Raw genomic sequence first — 17,947 nt, forward strand, 5'->3', positions numbered from 1 at the left:
AATTTGTTTCTGGCGGCTCGATTCTTCGGCGTTGTATCGAAGCTTGAATTGCGAGAGGACTTCAGATTGGCGTGAGTGGACGTCGAAGGTGGTCACGATCCTTCGAATTCTTCATCGTTTTGCTTCTGCAAGTGATTGTAAGGTGAGGCTATGAACATTGCTGTGGCGAAAATAAGTTAGGGTTTCGGAGTGGCTTGGCGAGGTTATGAACTGTGAGCGTATTTTTGAGTCGGGTTCGTCAGTTTTGTCATCGCAAATGGACATGGACGGTTGCTTTTGACTGTGTGTTTGTTTATTTTTTTCCTCATTCCTTGTTTTGTTATTATTTGTTTCTTTGTTTAAGCGAATTCGCGCTATTGGTTTGTGTATTTTGGTTGTGCGAAGGAATCCGTCTGGAGACGCGAGTATAGGGAGAATATTGGAATAGGGTTTGGTTAGGATGAAGATCGAGGAGGTGCAATCCACTACGAAAAAGCAGAGAGTTGCTTCTCACACGCACATCAAAGGCTTGGGCCTCAAGGTTAGTATTTCCCGCCAGTTTTGAAGTTTATCGTGTTTTGAGTGGTATTTTATTAGGACCTGTTGTTGGAATTGTGGTTTTATGTTCGGATTGAGGGGTTAAATCGTGTATTGGGTGCGAAGGAGCATGAGAGCATCGATATGTTGGCGGAGGGATGTCTGACTATCGCACGGTTTGAATGATGTGCATTCTCTTTTTTTTCACATTTCGGGTTCCAGGAGGATGGCACAGCGATGGATGTGGCCGCTGGATTCGTTGGCCAGGAACAAGCTCGAGAAGCTGCTGGGCTGGTTGTGGACATGATCCGGCAGAAGAAGATGGCCGGCCGCGCACTTCTCCTCGCCGGGGCTCCTGGAACGGGGAAGACTGCTCTGGCTCTTGGAATTGCCCAGGAACTCGGTAGTAAGGTAACGGCAATGCTTCTTCAATTGAAAACGTGTCAAGGCTCATGTCAATGCTCCTACGAGTTCTGCATTTATGGGATATTAGAACTTTTGGAGCACATATCCTGCGAGTATAGGACATTTTGAGCTGTATTTCGAACTCCTAATTCAATTGTTAAGTCTTTGAAAGTATTGATTGAATGCTTTGAAAATGATTTGAAAGCCTCCTTCTCTGGGCATTCCTATTGTTTCATCGAGCCATGGTTTGTATTCCCTTTTCAGGTTCCATTCTGCCCAATGGTAGGGTCCGAAGTTTACTCATCAGAAGTTAAGAAGACGGAAGTTCTTATGGAGAATTTCCGCCGTGCAATTGGGCTTCGTATTAAAGAGAACAAAGAGGTTTACGAGGGCGAGGTAAGGCAACAAGTTTTCCGGCTCTATAGGATATTACGATTCATATTTAATGGTAGATTTTTGTAGCAATAGCCATGAAATCAATAAAAGATTCTTGCGACAAATCTCAAACAATTGACGAAATTAGATTGACTTAATATCATGAGGTAATCGACTAAGATAGTCTAATGCTGATATTTTTCGAATAAGATAAAGTGATGTCGAATGTCAAAATCGAATGTGAGTTGGGTTCAAATGCTTACTATGTGTTGACAGCCTCTTCAAGGTCATGGTCCGTCTCTTTTTAAGCAATTTGATTGCAATCTCCTGGATACAATTTATTCATTTTTTGTGTGTAATTTATGTCTGAAACCTATGCAGGTGACAGAGCTCTCCCCTGAAGAAACAGAAAGCACTACAGGAGGGTATGGTAAGAGCATTAGCCACGTTGTAATAGGGCTGAAGACTGTGAAAGGAACCAAGCAGTTGAAACTGGACCCAACTATTTACGACGCTCTCATGAAAGAGAAGGTAAGCGTTGTTCTGTTCACAGTCAGAACTGAATGAGTAGGAAACTTATCGAGAAATATTGACATGCTTTCAAGAACGGTTTTTCTTCACGTTTCAATCCCAAACATTCTAATGTAACGCATGGTTGTGAAGGTGCTGGTTGGTGATGTGATTTACATTGAAGCCAACAGCGGAGCAGTGAAGAGGGTTGGGAGAAGTGATGCCTTTGCCACAGAGTTTGACTTGGAAGCAGAGGAGTATGTGCCTTTACCAAAAGGAGAAGTTCACAAAAAGAAAGAGATTGTTCAGGTTAGTGCTATGATTATTATGCTCGTTGCAGTGTAGCCCTCTTGATTCTTTATACAGTATCCTTTGTATATTTTATGCTTGTAATCTTATGCCCATTTCTATGTGTTATGGTACATAGGATGTCACGCTCCATGATCTAGATGCTGCAAATGCTCGCCCTCAAGGAGGCCAAGATATATTGTCCATGATGGGCCAGATGATGAAACCTCGTAAGACTGAAATTACTGATAAATTACGACAAGAGATTAACAAGGTAATTTTTCTTGACGCTGTGCTGTGAGTATGGACAAGAAACCTCGTACAAAGTCGTGTTGTAACATTATATTATTAATCAAGAGGTAATGCTGAGTCAGAAGGGCAACGAGTTTGAGATGGTTTCTCGTTCATTTGTGGTGCAGGTTGTTAACAGATATATTGATCAAGGTGTGGCAGAGCTTGTTCCAGGTGTTCTTTTCGTGGATGAGGTAAACCAATTCTTTCAGTCTAGTTAGCTGGGCTTGCATGACGTGTTTCCTTAATTCGTAAACTTTATTGATGGGAAACCATGCCATTCAATTTAATGCTGAATATTGGATGAGTAGACCAAATTAATTGACTTAGCCTCAAACCGTGGAGACAGTGTCCTGAATTCTCTTATTTGTTGTTTAACTTCTTTGTGTGAGTTGTTTGAAGTGAACATTGCATTGAGAGAGATAAACCACCGATTTAAATGATGCTTGATTTTGATTTATTTCAAGAAGTGCCTGCTTCGTTGGCCATTTGTATGTTCTCCTCAAACTAACGGCTGGAAAAATACTGACGTGGATTTATGGCGTACTGCAGGTGCATATGCTAGACATGGAATGTTTCACGTATTTGAATCGTGCTCTCGAAAGTTCATTGGCACCCATTGTCGTATTTGCCACTAATCGAGGCATTTGCCACATAAAGTATGTCCTAATGTTGTAGACTTCTGTTCTTTCTAACTTCACCATGTCTCAACTTAGTAGTGCTCATTGGTGAGAAAGATTTTTCACGCTTGATGTATAGGTTGGGATTGTTTCTTTACCTTCTTTTCATGGGTGACCTCCTTTGTAAACAATAGTATTGAACGATGCACGCAAGTTGATAATCTGCTGTCATGCTCTACTAAAGGATTTTTCGTCTTAAAATATGCAGGGGAACTGATATTAGCAGTCCACATGGTATTCCTGTTGACTTGTTAGATCGCCTAGTTATTATCAGAACACTACCTTATACCCCAGCAGAAATGATTCAGGTATGCTGTTATGTATTTCATTTATTCTAATCAAGCACATGCATGAGCTATTACTTCTTCGCAGCATATGTTTTGTTCCTTCGCCACTGCTTATCTATGATCGATTAGTATGCATTGATTTCTGACACGAGTTGATCTTTTATCAATTCATGTGTAGCGTAGTTCAGCAGAACTTTGTTTGGTTATTGCCTTTCACAACATGTAATTCCCAATCACCTCCTTAACAAAGTTTGAGGTTACTAACGTCCGTCGATTTTGCATTGCAGATTTTAGCTATTCGAGCTACTGTGGAAAGCTTGTCTGTGGATGAAGAGTCTCTTGCTTATCTGGGAGAAATAGGAGAGCGTACATCACTTAGGTGAATCTCCATTCTTACCTCTATTTCAGATAGTTTTTAATTTGGAAAGATATTTGTGATTGAGGCCGTATTAGATTGGTCAATTCAAGTCGAAGGCGAATGGTGCTGTCTCTTGAGAATCATAGGTAGGGGTATGGCTCAAGTAGTGTAGCTAACTTACAATGTTTTGTTTGACTTTTCAGGCACGCTGTTCAGCTGTTAACACCAGCAAGTATTGTGGCGAAAACTAATGGCCGCGAGCAGATTAGCAAGGTTTGCTTCTATTCCTGCCGCAGAGTAAAAATGAATTTGTTATATTGCTTGGTGTTTTACCATTGGCTCGCTGCTAAGAATCCCCGATTTCTGATAGAGAGCTGGCATCACACAGTCTCTGATAGAGAGTTCCGTTATTTTATTCTGAACCAAACTTCTTTCTTGCAGGGAGATTTGGAGGATATTGCAACGCTTTTCCTGGACGCCAAAGCCTCTGCTCGACTTTTGCAAGAGCAGCCTGATAAATACGTTTCACAATAGGTTGAAAGCATAGTCCTGCTAATCAATACAGTAAAGAGCGTAATTGTATGATTTTTATTTCATATTAAACGTTCTGAGCAGTACCTGATTTTCAACTCTCTTCATCAAGCAGACGGGTATTCAAGGTCCATATATTTTCATCACGGAGATGTTCTACCTAGATTTGAGAGGAAGTAAATGAACTGGGTTCTACAATTTTGTTCGCTATTATGTTTCCATGTGAATTAATTTCATCTCATAACCGACTCTAGACGTTGGATGCATATGGATGGTTTGAATGCTTATCTGTAAGTGCTCACTGGGTTTTAGACAAAAATTGCTGCTTTTACTATTTCAACACTACCATAGAACATGTTCACAGGGTTTAAGTGTGTTGCTCTCTGATTAGTTCGTGGAAGGGTGTCTTCTGTGATTGAAACCTGACTCCCTTTATGACTGAGGCCGCCCAGAGGATGCTTACAGATCGTCCATTAGGACTAGGTTGGCCAGTTTCACCCTCATGGCGATTCTACTTGTTGCACTGCAGAAGCTTTTAGCTGCCAAAAGGTAGCAGAACCTAGTCACGTCTGCTTCAACCTGGTCTGAATTTAGGGAGTGCCATGGGTTGATAATCATACGTGGTTTTTGTTGGCAATAATCGAAGCTTTGAAAATGAAAAAAATAAGTATATTAACTCAATTTGCATGATTAAAGAGTATATGATTCATTCATGTGTGCATTCAAGAGCTTTCCATAGACTTCAATATCATGCGGGAATATGGAATAGGATAGTAAATGGAGGTTTACTGTTCAGTGCTTTGATAAATTATCACTTAAAGCTAAACTAGAAACACATAATCAAAAGAATAATTTCCAAAGCCTGAAACCGAAAACTTGCCATCAATGCAAACATCTAATTCTTGAGAGTGAACAAACGTTATCAACATTCAATTTAGTTAATAATGTAAAACCCACTTCAATTATAATTAAAAGCCAAAGCAAAACCACGCAACTTTAAAGTTCGAAAATAAAGAATAAAGTAACAGCAATTGAGTTCATTGTGGCGGGAAAAACGTGGAGCTGGGGTACAAAGCGGGAAGCAGATGGCGGGAAAGTGCCTAGGCGCATGAGTTCAATGAGCTGGACTGAGACGTGGATTGCTCACTCGCGGTAGCACGTTAGAAATTGCACGTGACTCATGTGGAGTCTCGGAAAGGGACAGGAAGGCGCAGCGAAGGTTCGCTCTCTTTCTTCTGTTTGAGAAGCAATCTTCACTGGTCCACAATCTTTCGTAGCCAGGGCAGGGATATCCACAGTGGCGTGCCTGGAGAAGAATGGATCACGCACGATTGCATACTACCAGGGAAATGGGTACGAGCATTACACTGATCCTCCAATTATCCGCGTGAGAGAGCTCATGCATCGTCCTGTTTGAACGACACACAAACACAGACCTCTTCTTCTGCTGGTTGCGAAGGATTCAATTCAAGTGCGCATTGTTTGTGGGGTGGTGCGTGATTTGTGTCTGGGCAATGCCAGGTAATGTTCAGCGTCGCTTCCAGGACAGTTTTTACGTGCGGAGTTGGCCAGGTTGTGGGTGGGTAGCGTGGAGCTGCGGACTGGCATCTGCATATAATTCTCGAAGTTTGTGCATTAAAGACAAAAGGAAACAACAAGAAGAAACATGAACTGGCTGGTTACTTTTGTGGTCGGCGAGATGGCCCTGGTTAGTAAGGACCAAGCCCCCATTCCCCGGGCCTTCCACATCATGATGATGAAATCTGAGACCGATTAACGCGCAGAAACCGAGATTCAGAGACTGTGATTGTCAGGAGGGATGCAGAAGTGGTGAGAGCCGGCTGTGTTGACAGGCAGGTCGTTTGCTGTAACTCGGTACAGACGGACAGGCAGAGGGACAGGGAAACGGAAAACGATGAAGGTTTGTAGAAACTCGTGGGTTAGTCAAAGGTGTGGCACATATGGGAAATTTTTGTCATCATCAACCATACGAAATAGGTACGCGAGTTCAGACGCTGGGGCTTATGGTTGGACGATGAAAACGAGTTCTTTCTCGGCAATAACTGTCTCAGTGTGTAGTCGGTTCCAAGGCGGCTTGTCCTCCGTTCAAGAAAACGTGGTTAGGAGTACAGGCAACAGCCGTCATCGTCGATTTTTTCTTGAGAATTAGATACTAGTAGAGAAGCTTCTAACCAGGTACTTATCTGTCTGCCAATCTTTGTCGCGTATCTGGATGATATAGGTCCGGATCATCAGTTGGAGGTGAAAAGAAAACTGGTAAGATGTTTATGCAGCTGGCAAACGCACAAAAAAAAACGCGTCAGACAGCCGCAACGAGACGGATTCTCTCCTAAAAGCTCGTAAGCAACCACAGGAACATTTACAGTTTCTTTTACTGAGATGAACAGGAATTGCAGATGGTCCTTGTCCAGTTCCCTTCCGACCCTGCCATGGCTCGTGATGCCTTGGATATTAAAACATCACCTCATAAAGCTTTGGAACCGTTTCCCTGACTTTTCTTGGAACTTCTTACTGACGTCAAAGTATTTAGAGCTTCTGTGCTCTTATTAACCTTTACAAATCACAGTCAAGTATGCGGTGTGTAGACAAACTTCTAACTAGTGTAGCTTCGTGTGTGAAGATAGCACAGCAGACAGGGTTCAAAGAGTAGCTCCTCAAACTTTGCAGTCTTCATTCTCTTTCTTGCGTCAAAAATCTCGATGGTTTTTACGTAATTAAGCACGACCAAGTGGTAGAGCTCGTGCATGCACATCTACCTCTCGCAATCTCAAATATGCAGTGGCAATAAATAACGCAATATCTTCCCAACAACGCCAAATCAGTAACCATGCCGACAAATGTTGACCTTCCTTCGATTACCGTCTTGCAAAATGTGAAAAGCTAAAGAAAGCTGCACCGACGCACAGAGCACATGCAATGAACAAGTACGTGGGTCTTTTTAAGGCTCACAGACGAATAGCTTGTTCCACAAGTTACTTACAGTGATGAACGTCAGTCGAGTCCATCTTAGCTCGAATAAATGAGCTCGTCATAAATCGATACTACCATCGATCATATCTGAGCTCGCATCTTGCAGCTATAGTCCACGTATTTCATTTCTAAATGTAAGGCTGGTGGTTTAGAAAAAAATTATTGTCTACATCGGTACTCTCTCATTGGGAAGATCGTAATCAAAACAAAAAGTGGGGAACGCTCGCAGAGAAAGTGTGCTCTACAGATTAGACAGCGAGAGTTGCAGATCTTAACACATCAAAGTTGGGTCGATGGAAATGGGTGCCATTTCAAAAAAAATCTCCTCCTGACGCTTTAACATAGCAGGGGTTAAGGCCAGTCCCACCATGGTAAGCCCTTTTCCTCGATTAAATCCAATTGTGCCAGTATGTAATTACAAGAATTATTTTGACATGAATCATGCTCAGACTTCACCGAAATACGTTGGCACGCCTTGGGAGAAAGCATTTGTTCGTAGAGGCCATCAGTCATGTGAACGATGCTGGATCCCACGAGCTCTGTAGAAACAAGCGAGCACATGTTGGTATCATCCGGCACTGGGAGAAGTGAGCCGCTGTTCATAGTGCATGGGCTGTCTGAGTTAAATAATTCACTGGAGAAGCTGTCGGAGAATGTTTCCTTCGAACCCTCCTCCTTGCATGGAGACAGGCCATCGTTGTTGGCTTCAATCTCGGGTATTCTTTCCGACTTTACGGAACCTTCGCAAGCCCATTGAGGAGAAGGATGAGACATTGAAATATGTTTTTTGCTTTTCTCCAAAGATGGATCCGCGGGACCCGGTTGCACGGTCTGCAACTTTTCCGTTAAACGCTCCACCTGACACGAAAACCAAGTAAGCAAACAAACAGTTCTAATTGTTTAAACATCGCATATTAATATATATAGATATATATATATATATATATAGAGAGAGAGAGAGAGAGAGAGAGAGAGAGAGAGAGAGAGAGAGAAAGAGATATAAATGTCAGTGCGACCAAGAATTCTCAGAATACATAAAATGATACATTTGCTGCTAGAATCAGCTAAAAATCGCCATGTCGTAACAGAATTTTTAAAAAGAACTGAAGACGGAAATCGACTGGTCAATAGCACTCTTTTAAAAGGGAGTAATTTTAAATTCGAAAAAATACTAAACTATGAAGATTAGGAGATATTTCCACTTCTCAGTGGTTCAAGGTGGATAGACAAGTTTAGATTGAAGATTCACCTCGCCCTGCAGATCTTGCTTTTCTTGAAGCATAGCCTCGAATTCGCTTTTAAGCTGTTTGTAACCAGAGGTGAGAGACTCGTAATCCCGCTCTAACTGCTTTGTTCTCCAACGTGCACGACGATTTTGGAACCATACTGCCACTTGCCTAGGCCGAAGTCCAAGTTCTTTGGCAAGCAGTAATTTTCTCTCAGGCTCCAGTTTGTTCTCAATGTCGAAGTTTTTCTCTAGGAACCTGACTTGATCAAAGGTTAGCCTTCTCTTCTTGGATGGCTGACTGCAGTCGTCACCGTGATCTTCTTCTCCTAGATCTTCACCCGACGCGTCAAACGTAGGATAGTGGGAGCGATTTTTCCCACAACTAACAGAAGTATCCTCCAAGCCTACAGCTCCATGCTTTACTGCACAATGCATTACCAGAAAAAGAGTTAGATGAGAGACACACGACATTTCAAGCCTGCATGATCTGCAATAGCCACATCATCTGGCACAATTTTTTTGGATAATCATAAGCACTCGATCTCGACGAAAGAACAAATTTTGAGTATAATGAAGCAAACACTTGCTCTGACGCCAGTGACATTTCCAGCTAATTAACGCTCTTAATGAACTGGCAAATCCATGCTGTATGATGAATGTTAGAATCTGTTTCACGGAGCGTGACAAGCTAGTACTGTATTTAGATTTCTCAAAGCCCATCTTCGCAAGTTTCTTCGAAAATGACACTTGCGACGAGAACAAAATGGTATAAATCAACACAGGATTATGCGCTCATCAACGAACCTTGAAATGCGGCAGGAGAGCATGAGGCCACCATTGCAATTCCGCTGTCGCTCGCGGTATCGTTTCGCACAAACATGACATTGGAACCAAGGACACAACCTCTGCCAGTATTGGTCATCTCAAACCAAGCAGTGCCACTCTGGAGATACACCAGCCAAGCTCACGCACGGATTTCAGTTGTCTAACAGTGATCAACACGTCCAGTTATCCCAAAAAATACCGTCTCAGCTCCCCCCATTAAACTTGCCTTAGCTACACCACTCCACCTCCACACTCCAATCCTCAGATCTCATCTCCGTTTTCTATCCACCTCTCAACCGAAAACCTCTACCAACACACTCGTCACCCTCCCGATCCTCCTCTCTCGGTTTCTCCCTCTACAATGTCCCCTTGAACAATCTTTGAAACTCTCCACCGCTCTCTCCTCCCCTTCCTTCCATGAAAAGACACACAGAAACTCGAAGTGGAAAATCTAATCGCCTCAAACATGGCGAGCACAAAGCGAAAGTACACGACGTTCGTCCCTGAAATCAACTGCCTTAATTGCAGTGCTGAACTCAAATATGCCATCCAGACAAGACAATCGTCTCTCTTTATGTTATCAAAGCTTCACTATAGCACTGTCTCAAGAAAAAGACAATCGCCACCATCACTTGATTTCGTGTCCTTCAAGGTGGACCGCGCTCTCCTCCTTGCAATGCTCATTCCATCCCTCACTACCCCCCTCACCCGACTGCAGCTTCTCTCTTCCGTCATAATCCCCCACTCAGCCAAAAAAAAGAAAAAGAAAAAGGGAAAAAAACACACACAAACATACACGTACAAACAAATTTCATCATTGATGCCCCTCTTTGTCACCTTACCCGCGATTAAACGCAGCTGTGAGTGCGATACCCATTCTGACATCCATAGTCTCCCTCTAATCCACTCCACAATCCTTCGTATTACCACCGACACTAGCTAACAGAGCGCTTTGACCAAATCCCGTGCGCCATTACTGCACCCTCCGCCTGCCCCCTCGTACCTCACGCCGCTGGGCACTTTGTAGCTGGGGGGGGGGGGGGGGGGGGACCACCAATGCAATGCTGCCATTCACCCCCGCGTGGTGCCGCACGGCCGTTGTCGTGAGCGACATCGCAAACTTCGAGCCGACGATTCGCTTCGAATAGTTTCCATATCTGCATTAAGGCCTCCGATCGTCGCCGGCCATGCACTCGCAACTCAGGGCCGAATCCCGCCAGTCCCTTGCAGATTGATACCCGGCCTATTCAAGTCATATTTCACTTACGCCCATGCGCTCCTTCGAAGTCTATACATTCTATGCGTTTTTTGTAGATAGGATTGGTTGGTAGTTTTCTGAGTTTCCGTGAAGTTCATCCGTCTTGTCATTATATTAGGAAAAAGCAACAAGTACAACAAAGAATTTCACTTAGTACTTTTTTTCTGTCATATTTTATAGGGAGTTGTTAAAGGGACACCCCCACATTGTTAAAGCCACACCTCACGAGGGTACACTACTGCTCCCCCTTCAACTCTTGCTCTTTCCTCAACTCTTTGTCTTTGAGTATTCTCCCTTGCCACTCTCCTCTATTGTTGCTCTCTATTTGTATCTACTCCAGCTCTTTCATATCGTTTTCTACTTGTGTCTAGTCTAGTTCTCCGCTGCAAGTCTTTACTTGTGTCTAATTGTACTTTCTTCTGTTGCTCTCTACTTATACATATATATTATTATCTCACTTCTAATGCTTCCTTTATCCAAATGTGAGTTGCTTCACTTGTCAATCTTCTCCAAAGTATCCCAAAAGGAATTGTAAAGTACAATTTCAAATGAAATCATAATGCAAGCAAGCACAACAACTTTTGGAATGTAACTTTAACAATGTGGGGATGTAGCTTTAGCAATTCTCTATTTTATATGATTTAAATATATTTCACTAATTTTTTATTTTTAAGTGTACAAATATAAAATTTGCTTATGATAGTAAACAACATGTTCCAACTTGCCTTAGCTATGCACTTTGATGGAACATCCTTTATAATAATTATGATCTAAAAGATGTTATCGTTAGATGGATTTTCAATAGTTTTTGCTATGTATATATATATATATATATATATGGTATTATTTTGTATAATATTATAAACAAATGATCATATAATAAAAAATTCCATGATCTCTTTTAATGGAATTATCAAAATTGGTAGACTAAGAAATTAAATGCATATTTGACAATAAATTATATCAATTATAAATATTAAAAAGAGATTAAAATCATATTTATCAATTTTTGTGAATGTAAAAATTACTTTTAAATATTCCTTTACATGTAATATTTAAAAATATATAAATAAACAACATTATATTTACGAGATTAATAAGCTTGTGATCTAATTTAATTCTATGCACACATTTATTATATAAAGACATAAAATCAAAAAATAAAGGCAAGATATAAAGCCAAAAGTAAAACTTTAAATTTTAAATTGAAATTAGTTATTTATTTATAATGTTTTTATGTGTATAAATCAAAGGTTTTTTTCTATTCAAAAGTTAGAATCTTTATGTTTAAAGATAACTTTTGAGTTGATTATTTATTTATTTAATTAATTCCACAAAATTTGATAAAAAAATTTCAAATATCAAAATGTGAATTTCTGATTTTTAAGAAATTTAGATATTGTTTGTTATCTAAAAGCTGGTTTCAACAATCTCATCCAATTCTTTTCATCCAATATAAGCAGAAAAACAAATATCACACACAATTTGGTTCATTAAGCTTGTTCTAGAATCATCGTTCTTATCTATCCGTGCATCCGTATTTCATTCATCCATTATCCACCAAATAATATTGCCAGGAATAGTGTCAGTTTTTCAACAAGGGCCAACAACCAATCAGTTTGCGACAGGCCACACTCTCCCTGTGCAAAAAGTAAAAGTATTGCAGAGCCTCGAATTGAAATAGCCTCGAGGAAATTTGCAAAGCTGATTTTGGTACATTCCAATTAAGTGGATGATTATCATCCATAAATGTGTCTTTATTTCATTGGACACGTGGCAGCTCCCCAGGTGCAAGTAATATACCTTGCAGAGGCTTATTAAAACAATTCATGAGCTTTTCCAACAATAATTTTTCGAGTTCAGGTTCTGGATTTTTATTGTGGACTGATTCATTGACTAACTGGTTCTTCTACCATGCCAATTATTTAAATATTATTCTGGATGAATGTAACTGTTGGATATGCCGGTTTGAGAAACCTCATTTCATCCACTATAAGCTTTAAGAGCGTGGTAGTGGTGGGTCAATTAAGAAGGTTGTAGTAAACCTTGACATTTTGAGTTTTGTTGCAAGACCTTATTTTTACTGTTATAGATAATGAGTTCTAGCAATAACGTATTAATTTTTAGTTAAATATATATAGTGAAATACTTTAAAGACATCTGATGCTATTAATGATATATATATATTGAAATCATGTTTTTGAAATCCAATTTTTATTTTATTTTATTTTCGGATTGTGTATAAACAATAAAATATATATATATATTTTGACAACATTTTATATAAGAGGTCTTATATTTAGAAAAAACAATGAGGAGGTTATGATAGAAAAAGATGAGATACAATATTTTCTTTTTCTTCTTCTAGATAGCATAAATAATATTGTTTCTTAAAATTTGAAGAAAATTTATGTCAAAAAAACTGTCTTTATAAAAACTTAAAAACTGGTAAAAAGATTAATAATTAATAACTAAATCATTTTTATTTTTTATATTTGTAATTAAAATAAAAAGTAATAATTAGGGTGCCATACTTAGTTTTATAATTAAAAATAATTTGGCATATTTTTATGACTTCTATACACTTTATTTGATATGCAAAGCTTCTAAGCTTTGTATTATGGCTTTCAAAGCAAGCTTTTAGGCATAAAGACCTCCTAAGATAGACTTAATACTTTAATGTTATATGGTAATTTGTATTTTAATGAAACAACTATAAAAATAAAATAAAATAATATATTAACATAAACCTAAAAAAACACAAATCTAATTAATTAACATATGATCTATTTGAAATCTGAAAGATATTTTCATTATTGTTGGTATATATATATATATATATATATACGGAGTTGTTGAAGCCACATCCCAATGTTATTAAAGCCACACCTCCTGAACCATGCAATGATTATTTTTGGAGGATTGGAAACAAGAGATAAGGATAGGGAACAAATGATGGGAATAGGGGATGGGAGATATGGAACAAAGGACAGGGATGAAGATGGACGAAATTGATCATATGATGGTAATATGAGATGTGGCTTAAACAACTCTCTCTCTCTTTCTCTCTCTCTCTCTCTCTCTCTATATATATATATATATATGTATAGTTTTAATACTAATTTTTTTAAAAATATATATAATATGCATTTAAATAATAATAATAATATATTTGTATATACATATTTATTTATAAATATTAAGAATTTTTTCAAATTAAAGAATTAAATTATATTATTTTTTTAAAAATAAAGCAAACGAAATTATTTTATAATAATTTTAAATCTAAAATAAGTTAAAATAGTTACATTTTAGTATTGATAATCTAATTTATTTTTTTTGATAAATATTAAGTGATCTACATTATTTTAACTAAATATATATCTAATGTATGAATGTGTATATTTTTATATATGAATATAGATATGCCAACAACAAAACATAGCTATCAAGTTATCATCCACTTACCACACAAATTCACAACCAATCAAATGACTAGTATTAACCCAATTCTTTTCATCCACAACTTTGAAATATGATATTCAATACAAAATTTTATCTTAAATTATTGAAGAATAGCAGATTGCACAAAAAAAACACAAAAAAATATTAACAAGATCAATAGTTCAAACCTTGGTTATGAAATCTCAACCATGGATGATAGACCTAAACACAAGAATTTCTCCAATTGTTTCAAAATAATACCAAATAAAAAATTCTAAAATTAATACATTCAAACATGAACTTTTTTCAAGCTCATTTCAAATTGCTATATGCAAACATATTATGTTTACAGACACACTCAAGACCTCCCATTGGTTGCTCTAGACATCATCTTCCTTGTCCAAGCATGAGTCCAAATCCCCTCCTCTCCATCTTCTTTGTCCCAATGGCAGGACTAAAAAATGTGGAAGAATCCCAAGACCTATGCTAGGACAAGGAAGAGAGTAAAGAAGTTGGGGACCCATGCCAACACAAGGAAGAGAGGGAGGAGGTCCATGACCTGGGTTGGGACAAGTAAGAAGGGTCTAAAACATGCAATTAGAAGCCTTGGATGTGTGGACATAATGGTTGTGTGTATAACAATTTGGGATGTGATTATAGTGTGAACCCTTCTTCTATTCACTTGAATACTTCATATTCAATTTTCATACTACACAAAAGGACGCACTCAGTGTCAGCCGTACATGTCAGCGGTGAATGAGTGCGTGGCGCCAGAGAGTAAGCCTGTTTTTGAGTTTAGATTCTGCGTGCTTGTGTTGAGCTTGTGTTGAGCGGGCGGCTATGGCATCGATGCTCCGAGACTGGTTGCAATTCAACAGGCCAAGCCAACACTTCATCCTCACAATGGCTTCTTCTTCTTCCAGCCTCGGTCGCACTGAGGAGGTTCAGTTCACCGGAGTACAACACGCCAGTGTGCTGCTGGAATTTGGAGCTCTTTTGATGAGCGGCGCTGTGGATTAAGCAAGCGCATCGACGAAGCCACGTTGCGAGGCTGCCCCCTTAGTCTTGTTGATGATGTGTTGGATACGTTTCTGAGAGCGAGATTAGTGTCGATCTTTCCTGCAGAGTTGTTGGAGCTTGCAGATCGTGAGATTCCATGTAGCCACGAGATCGACTGATTTGTTCCAATACCTCTCTCGCCAGCGCTGGACACATGCTATCTTTTAAACCAGTCTGTCAACTTCGCTCGACCCGTCTGCCAGCGCCTGGATCTTGTTTTGTTTGAACGATCAGATTCGGTTTTAACCCGGGTTTGTGTTGTGTCACAACAACTGGTTTAAGAAGCTTACAGACCGCAACACAAAAACTACATATCTATGTTAAATGATCTATTTACTCATTATTTTCTATAATGGTAATTATTATTTCAAAGCGTCTCTTTTTTATTTCTTATTTATTATATTCAGAATTAACTTTCTATTACAAGATTTTTTTTTTTTTTTTTTTTTTTTGCCCCTATGTGTTTCCAATTCTGTTTAATACTTTTCATCCCTCTCTCCATTGAAGTAAATTAGCACAAATCACAAGAGTTCATTCAAGATCTTCATCCCGAGTTGGTTATTCTCACGACACCGATTACTTATCGGTGACTATATTCTTCGTATCCCAATTGAAAAACAAGTGTGTGTTCTTGCATGTGTGTGACTCTGTGTGTGTATATATATATATATATATATATATGTATATTTTCCCCGCGTGATAAGTAATAATCTCTTTTAATAGACATTTGCCAAGCGATGAGACTAGTAATTCTACTCAATGCAGTGAGTACTATTTATATTTATGAGCTTTATTCTATCATTGAATATCCATCATTTTGATGCTTGTCAGATACAAAGCTATCTCCCATGACCTCCAGATTCATTTTCAAGCTTTGGAGCACACAATGCCTGGGGCTCCTTTGGCAGGTCAGCAATAAGTTCAGTTGTGCAGCCTTATGTGATAGTCTCAATAGCCCACTCGTCATTACAGATCCTTTTTTCAAAGGTCTTTCTAAACTGTATGCACACATACACAGAACACTGAAAAGAATTGCAAAAAAATGGCCTCTACACTAGATATGGATGAATTTGATTCAAAATTTAAAAAATATGTATTTCATGCAAGGATTTGTTGTTTTTAGTTATGATTTTTTTTATAAATTCTAAAAATAAAAGAAATAATAAGTATTTTTTATTTATCTTTGGAAATCATAATATAGACTGAATCTTTTAGATAGATGTATTGAGTCTTAGAAGTTGAATAATAAATAAGATTATGATCTTAGCTTTGTAAATAGTTGTAACTTTGTACAAGCTAACTGCTTTCTGTGAAGTAGCTTAAAGTGGTAATATGGTTGTAGACACTAGGATTACGTTAGTTGACATGATGTATAGCTAAGACTCATACACAAAGTAAAAATAGAGAAAAAGAGAAACAGAATAGAAGAAAGAAAAAAATAAAGTTATAAACCACTGTAAGCATTATTTTTGCACAAAGTTTCTTGCATTCTTTAGCATATCCATGAAGAAACAAAAAAAAGTAAAAAGTAAAAAGTAAAAATGTACATAACTTTTGCTACTGCCAACACAACCTTCAATCCACCTTATGCCATATTTATTAAATATTTTTCAAATCATTTGATTGAACAATTTAATGGATTGGAATAAAAGAAACTAAAGATACATATCCAATAGGTGTTGAGATGTGATATTAATAGGAAATTTTGTGATGGTGTTAGCAATATCCAAGATTTATGTACACATAGATATTGTAATATAGTTAACAATATAATAAATTAATAACTATATACATAGTTGTATATATATATGTATATATGTATATATACACATGCATGAGTATTCATATATATGAACATACATACATACATACATACATGGTTTTTTGCAATTACATATAGACAAGATAGTGTAAATAATGTACATTGCATGCCAGATATATTGCTTCAGTGGAAAGGCTAAACACATCATTTTAATAAAGAATACAAATTAAATACACTTATTCCATATGATAATTTTAAAAAATATATTTAATTGAAATTACGAGAGTTTCTAGATTAATTTAATTCATTGTTTTAAACTGCATTTATGTAAAACCATATAAGAATCAAGTTATGAAGTATTTTACAAGGATCTCTTTAATTATGCAGAGTATGTGATACTAAATATTTAAAAAGGTCGCAGAGGGATTTCATGGTAATTGTTTTTGGATGTCACAGTCTCTTGTTTCCTTTTTTCTATTCCATAAATAATAATAATAATAATAATAACTTCTTCATATCATTTTAGAATTTATTTTTTTCCTTTTAAATTGTTGAACTTTATTCCAATGCAAATCCTGTCAACAGAGAAGCATTCCCGGAAAGCCTCAGTTTTTTAAGAAGAAATAAATAAAACACAAAAAAAATTGTGTGTATATATATACATATTTTCTTATTTTAAGATATTGAAATACAGATACTGTCCTAAACAAAAGACGTAAACTTTATCACATAAAAACACGAGCAGACTATCTCATGTTTGTCGAGATATATTGAATAAGACCAATGAAGATCCACAAGGAACTACCATAAATGCAAGTAATGAAACCAAAATCACTAACCAAGACCCCACAAACACTATTCACAAGAAAAGTTCAATTTGGAGTCCACCATGTGGTATATAGTCCACTTTATATTTAGAAAAATGAACATACCCCCGCCCTATGCGGATAGATATTAAAGGGGGCGATTCACCATCCATCCACACATTGATGGATGAATGAAAGGCGGAGGTAGGGCCGCGTTGTCGTCATCCAAGGACTAGAGGAGACCCCGTCGCCGCGGAGAGAGGAGAAGGGGACCTAATCCCGGGGTTTGCGCTTCCTCGGCTCCGATGCCCCGCTCCACTCTCCTCGCCGTGT

The 17,947-nt window shown here is 38.1% G+C and overlaps 2 protein-coding genes across 3 annotated transcripts; one reads left to right on the top strand and one right to left on the bottom strand.

Annotated features, from left to right (window-relative positions):
* The first annotated feature begins 45 nt into the window (after positions 1 to 45).
* On the top strand, positions 46 to 4,485 carry LOC112293616 (ruvB-like protein 1). Its single transcript, XM_024543263.3, has 13 exons — positions 46 to 142; positions 385 to 520; positions 739 to 927; positions 1,186 to 1,317; positions 1,678 to 1,827; positions 1,960 to 2,115; positions 2,234 to 2,368; positions 2,514 to 2,579; positions 2,938 to 3,044; positions 3,274 to 3,373; positions 3,640 to 3,731; positions 3,914 to 3,983; positions 4,152 to 4,485. Exons 2-13 carry the CDS (start codon positions 440 to 442, stop codon positions 4,242 to 4,244), a joined length of 1,371 nt encoding a protein of 456 aa, XP_024399031.1. The 5' UTR covers positions 46 to 142; positions 385 to 439; the 3' UTR covers positions 4,245 to 4,485.
* A 2,702-nt stretch (positions 4,486 to 7,187) lies between these two features.
* Positions 7,188 to 10,453, bottom strand: LOC112293263 (uncharacterized). 2 transcript variants are annotated; one of them, XM_090256727.1, is made up of 4 exons: positions 10,128 to 10,453; positions 9,265 to 9,403; positions 8,482 to 8,882; positions 7,188 to 8,090 (listed from the first exon to the last, which is right to left on the bottom strand). In XM_090256727.1, the coding sequence occupies exons 2-4, from the start codon at positions 9,380 to 9,382 to the stop codon at positions 7,584 to 7,586; spliced, it is 1,026 nt and encodes a 341-aa protein (XP_090112853.1). In that variant the 5' UTR covers positions 9,383 to 9,403; positions 10,128 to 10,453; the 3' UTR covers positions 7,188 to 7,583. The 2 variants fall into 2 exon arrangements, with proteins under 2 accessions (XP_090112853.1, XP_090112852.1); XM_090256726.1 differs by lacking the exon at positions 10,128 to 10,453 and having other exon boundaries at positions 9,265 to 10,117.
* Between the last annotated feature and the right edge of the window lie 7,494 nt (positions 10,454 to 17,947).

The sequence above is a fragment of the Physcomitrium patens genome, chromosome 16 (assembly GCF_059467195.1).
Source record: "Physcomitrium patens ecotype Gransden chromosome 16, ASM5946719v1, whole genome shotgun sequence".
Lineage (NCBI taxonomy): Eukaryota > Viridiplantae > Streptophyta > Bryopsida > Funariales > Funariaceae > Physcomitrium > Physcomitrium patens.

What these genes read in the sequence shown, in the direction of transcription:
- LOC112293263 (XM_090256727.1), bottom strand. Translation starts at nt 9,382, where the DNA reads ATGACCAATACTGGCAGAGGTTGTGTCCTTGGTTCCAATGTCATGTTT. An exon ending in CTCTCCTGCCGCATTTCAAG is followed by an intron (nt 8,883 to 9,264) that starts GTTCGTTGATGA and finishes TGCATTGTGCAG; the next exon opens with TAAAGCATGGAGCTGTAGGC. An exon ending in AGCAAGATCTGCAGGGCGAG is followed by an intron (nt 8,091 to 8,481) that starts GTGAATCTTCAA and finishes TTTTCGTGTCAG; the next exon opens with GTGGAGCGTTTAACGGAAAA.
- LOC112293616 (XM_024543263.3), top strand. Translation starts at nt 440, where the DNA reads ATGAAGATCGAGGAGGTGCAATCCACTACGAAAAAGCAGAGAGTTGCT. An exon ending in GTGTTCTTTTCGTGGATGAG is followed by an intron (nt 2,580 to 2,937) that starts GTAAACCAATTC and finishes GGCGTACTGCAG; the next exon opens with GTGCATATGCTAGACATGGA. An exon ending in GGAGAGCGTACATCACTTAG is followed by an intron (nt 3,732 to 3,913) that starts GTGAATCTCCAT and finishes TTGACTTTTCAG; the next exon opens with GCACGCTGTTCAGCTGTTAA.